This window comes from Gossypium hirsutum, chromosome D07 (genome assembly GCF_007990345.1).
Source record: "Gossypium hirsutum isolate 1008001.06 chromosome D07, Gossypium_hirsutum_v2.1, whole genome shotgun sequence".
In the NCBI taxonomy this organism is placed as follows: Eukaryota; Viridiplantae; Streptophyta; class Magnoliopsida; order Malvales; family Malvaceae; genus Gossypium; species Gossypium hirsutum.
The window spans coordinates 8,503,612-8,508,924 of NC_053443.1; the positions used below are offsets into that span (position 1 = coordinate 8,503,612).

General features: G+C 32.5%; 1 protein-coding gene across 1 annotated transcript; it reads left to right on the top strand.

Moving 5' to 3' along the window:
- The first annotated feature begins 1,499 nt into the window (after nt 1-1,499).
- LOC107953481 (glycine-rich RNA-binding protein 2, mitochondrial) lies at nt 1,500-4,846 on the top strand. The gene is made up of 5 exons (XM_016888801.2): nt 1,500-1,655; nt 2,488-2,641; nt 2,732-2,800; nt 3,093-3,199; nt 4,165-4,846. Exons 2-5 carry the CDS (start codon nt 2,497-2,499, stop codon nt 4,663-4,665), a joined length of 822 nt encoding a protein of 273 aa, XP_016744290.1. The 5' UTR covers nt 1,500-1,655; nt 2,488-2,496; the 3' UTR covers nt 4,666-4,846.
- The last annotated feature ends 467 nt before the right edge of the window (nt 4,847-5,313 follow it).

Here is a 5,313-nt window from a genome sequence, read left to right on the forward strand (position 1 = left end):
TAGTTTTATAATTTTCATTATTTTGCTAACTTTATAAAAAAAATTATTTGATTTTTCATCCCTTTTAACTCTTAAATTTTTATTATTTGTCAAATCACCCCAAAATAGATGAAAAAAATTAATATTTATTAACTTTGTTGACATTCACGTATACGTCACGTCAACAATTAATTAATTTTTTATAAATTAAAAAAAATATTTTTATAGTTTCTTTAAATAATGTTAATGATTTTTTTAAATATTAAAAAATAATTAATTGTTAATGTAATATCCACATGGCAATCCAAGTGTGTCGCATTAGTAAAGTGTAGCAAATTGTTAACTTTGTCATTCATTTTGGGTGATTTGACAAACAACGTAAATTTAATAGCTAAAAGAAACGAAAAATTAAATAAAGGGTTAAATAATTATTTTTTTTTGTAAAATTGGAGGGTCAAATAAGTCATTATGCATAGTATAAAAGACCCTCGAAGAATTTAAAAAGAAAAATACAATTAAGTTTCTCAATTTTTTGCATGTAATTGAATCCATAAACTTAAAAATTGATCAATCACCATTTTAATTAATGTTGACTATTACACCATCTTTGGTTGGAGGTAATGGAATAGCACTCCACTCTTATTCATTGAATAGTAAATTATTCATTTATTTGGTTGAACGTAATACTCATTCAATGGTCACCATTACTTCCTTATTACTTATCTTCATGTGATAGTTATTCTTTGATATCACCAAAGAATGGTTATTCCATGCAACCTTGAATAATAAAACAATATTAATTTCCAAATTAGTCCTTTAAAACTTCGACTCAGAAAATATAAAAATAAAATATTTGAAATATTTTAATATAATTTAATATTTTTATTTCAAAATATAATTTAAAATAATATAATTAAATATAAAAATAATTATATTAAAAATTTTATTAAATTATATATTTTTATTTTTATTAAATTATATTTAATAATAATTATATTAAAATATGAATATTATTATTGTTTTTTCCCTTATGCTATTACAATATCTATTCCATTCACCAAACACAAGAATACTATTACAGTTCTATTCTATTTCATTCAACTAAACAATTAAATTATTAATTACAGCTCTATTCCATTATAGCATTATTCAATTCTAGTGAACTAAACGTGCATTTCTAACGAAATTGCTTAAACTAATTAACATATGTTGATGTGAAAATTCGTATTTGCACCGATTATTGATGTGATAATTTACCGATTGATATACATAGTTTGATGTTCGAGGAAAAAAGTTATATAATTTGATCCATTATAATGCTTATTTTTTAATATAATTTATTCCAAATTTTGTGTATAATCAATATGATTAAAGCATTAAAATTTATGTTAAGATGTAAAATTAAATTATTTTTAATGATTTTTTATAATAATTTTTATGATTTTTTTATAATGTTATAATGAATTTTTTTATGATTTTTTATGAAAAGGTCATATTACCGACATGAAACAGCACAGACCAATGAAAAACTGACAAGTGTAATAAAATTATTTTTCTGCCAAAAGAAAAAATATCTGAACGCCGCACCGTCTACATAAACCCCGAGGGTTTTACTCTTGAGAAACAAGTACAAGCGTCTCCCACTCTCTCTCACTTGCATCCCATACAACAGTAGGGTAAGCTTCCAAAAAGACATGAAACCCTCTTTTTTAATGGCTTTCACTATTGTTCATGTTTGATTTTGATCTATTGGTTCGATTGTTTTTTTGTTTATTTGAATAGGGTTTCTGTTGAATCTTGATTACTGTGTCGTTGAAAAGATGTTCCTTTTTTAAAAAAAATTCTTATAGTATCAGATTTATGGTTTAATATTTCGTTTTCTTATGTAATTATCTGCCTGGGTTGTTCTTGTTTGGTTCTTAAGATCATGAACGATTAGGTTTTTAGGGAGCTGATTGAAAATGTATGTTCTACTGTTTTTTTTTTTGACATTTGAGCTTGAAAAAGAAAGAGCATTTTCCCCCCAGAAAATTAAAGTAGTTTGTCTTTTGGGTTGTAAGAGTTATAAAGATAGAAATCAATACTAATAAAAAGTTTAAATCTTGTAAAAGTAGGTTCCTCTGTTGGAATGTTTTTAGAATTTACCCTATTATATTTGTCCGACCCGACACTGCTATGCTTAACTTTTTTCCATGTTTTATGATGTATTTGGAGGATTATACCTTTGTACTTATGTTCAGATATGTGTCAGATAAAAGCGTTTTAGGAAAAATAGTGTGTATAACATAGGGTGTTAGATTATTTTTTATCTTATTTGCTTGGCACCTTAAAATTAGTTGATGGCTCTTCCTTTTGCATGTGTTCACTGTTTAGAAGCAATCTTGTTGAAAGTTTCCGGTTTTATTATAGTTTGTTAAGTTGTTTCTTGGGTATTTTTTCCCCCTCATTTTACTTTATCAGTTTCATTTTCTGAAAGTGAAATTTAATTTAATTTTTTGGTTTTCCTAGGTTGAAACAATGGCTTTCCTAAGTAAAATTGGGAATATGCTTAGGCAGACCTCGACAACACAGATCAATGCTCAGTTGTCTGCATCAAGTCCAAGCCTCTTTCAAGTGTTCCGGTGCATGTCGAACGCGCCGAGCTCGAAACTTTTTGTAGGAGGTGCATCCGAATTTTGTTTACATATTGAAGCAAGCAATTTTTTATTATGTGTTTTTCTTAGGGGTTCTTGTTAACTTTCTTTAATTGCAGGTATTTCATACCAAACGGATGACCAAGGTCTAAGAGAAGCTTTCAGCAAATATGGTGAAGTTATTGAAGGTATGCTGCAATGACTACATTCGCTTAATTCAATTTGCGTTTTTCATGAAGGGGGGTCAAAAAGTCTCTTGAGATGCTTAAATCTTACACTCGTGTCGGTTTAAGTTTCTGAGTTTAAAGACATGTACTGTTAACATTAGATGCCCTTTATGAAATGTTCTGGAAATGAATGATTGTTTTTAACCGAGTTGTGTTTGTCTGGAAATAAACTTTGAATTTGCAGTTTGAGTTTGATTGTGGTTCACTGGTTTTGACTTTGTAAAAGAGTTGATTAATTTTGATCTTTTTGTAGCAAGAATAATCGTGGATCGAGAGACGGGCAGGTCTAGAGGATTTGGCTTTGTCACTTACACAAGTTCCAAGGATGCTTCAAGTGCACTTCAGGCCTTGGATGGACAGGTAATATAACGCTTCTAAGTATTTAGTTACTGAGGAATCACATTTTCCTTTGATCTTTGTAGTCTCCAAGTATCCACTGGTTGCTGCTTTGCACCTTATAGAATTCTGATATGTTTTACAGTAAGCATAGATGCATATAACCTTGTACAAAGAGATCAAAATTAGAATATGATATGCAAGTACTCCCCATTATGTAATCCTATGGGGCCTTTTGTTCTTCTCATGGTGCTCAAACTATGGTGAAGGCCTTTGCATTGTGTTGGTAAATTGCTCCTAGGTCCCATCCAGAAAATTTGAAGCAGAAATATATGATTTTATGTTGCTTCAACTTTTTGATTTTCTTGAAGTACACGTGTCTAATATCCATGTTTGAGTTTGACTCACGTTTGGACATGGGTAGAGGGATATGACCCTCAAAGTACCCTCCAAATACATGGTAATATTGAACATGCTCATGTTGAACTTGTATCAATATCCAACACTCGTACCCAAGCCGAGTACAATAGTATGACTCGGTCAATGAGTCTTTTGTTGCAGAGTTGTAGATTTGAACTTATTGTTCTCAATATTTATATGTTAATATATACTGTCTGATTCACTCAGTATCTCATAAAATAGTTTCTTCTCTATCATGGCCTTAGAGTTCATGATATAACTTGTGTTGCCTTTACACGTCTATCAGGATAATTTTCATGGTATTGTTGAACATACTTGTGTTAAATGCATACTGATATCCAACACTCGCACCCGTGCCGTATAACATAATATGACTTGGTCAATGTGCGTCTTGTTGCAGAGTTGCATCTCATAACATAGTTTCTTCTCTCTGGTGACCTTAGTGTTCATGATAGAACTTGTGTTCCCTTGCCATCTATCAGGATAATTCTCATATTCGTAACTTACGAATAATTTTATATTAGAAAACTTTTAATGGTCTCAACTTATGAAATAATTTTCATGTCAAGACTCTTCATGGCCGTCAAGTAAGAGTAAACTATGCAACTGAGAGAGCTCCTCGTAACTTTGGGGGTGGCGGCTATGGGGGTGGTGGCTATGGCGGTGGTGGCTATGGAGGCGGTGGCTATGGTGGTGGTGGCTATGGTGGTGGTGACTATGGCAGAAATGCTGCCCCCACTTCTGGAAATTATGGAGGTAATGTTGGATACGGTGGCAGTGGTAACTACGGAGGCCAGGGAAGCCATGGTGGTTTTGGTCAATCTGATGCAACCAATTACGAAAGTGGGAGTTTCAGTGTTGCTGGTGGTGGCGGCGGCATTGATGGTGTTGGTACTGGTGGTTCAGCTGGATTTGGAAGTCCTAATATGGGAATTGACAGTGTTGATAAATTCAGTAGTACCGAAGATGGCTTCAAGGAGGAAGAAGCATTCGACTCAAATGAGCCAATGAATGAAAACTTCCGAGATGAGGATGACGAGAATGGCAGTGATTTTGCCAAAAGGGCATGAACTAAATCTGTCTTTAGTAGTAAAATTGTTTTGGTTTTTAGTTATATCGTCATCACTTTTGAAACAAATTTTTATTTGATCAAATGACGTGAGCTATTGTCTTTGTAAAACTTAATACTTTCTTAAGTCTCCTTCCATGGAGAACTGAAATCCTTATGGAAAAAAAATAATTTTATGTTCAGTTCCAAGTTGAGCTCAATTGGAAACCTGCTGCTTGAAGCTTTCATCCCAAATTTGATTTTTCTACTTTTAAAGTTGAAATTAGATTTGAGATAAAATTTGAATTTTTTTAGTACACTGCAGAAACAGATGAAGAATCGTTTCCATTAACCTTGCCCGCCATCTCAAATACCAACGGAGTCTCCTCTCTGGGACCAACCTGGCTACAAGCATTGGACGACCTTTAGAAACCCACTTTGCCCATTTTCTTCCTCTGAATTCTTTCCACTACTCAAGAACCCACCCTCCTGGATCATACTCCATGCGACGGCCATCATTACCATTGGGAAGAAAGGAGAAAAGGGTCTTACAATGTTGTGTGGTTATTTGTTTCTTTTCCTTGCGTGGCAAGGCAACCTTTGATGGGCAGATTTTGGCAATCCTGTGTTTAGACATCATCAGTAGCAGAGATATGAATCCCACCAACAT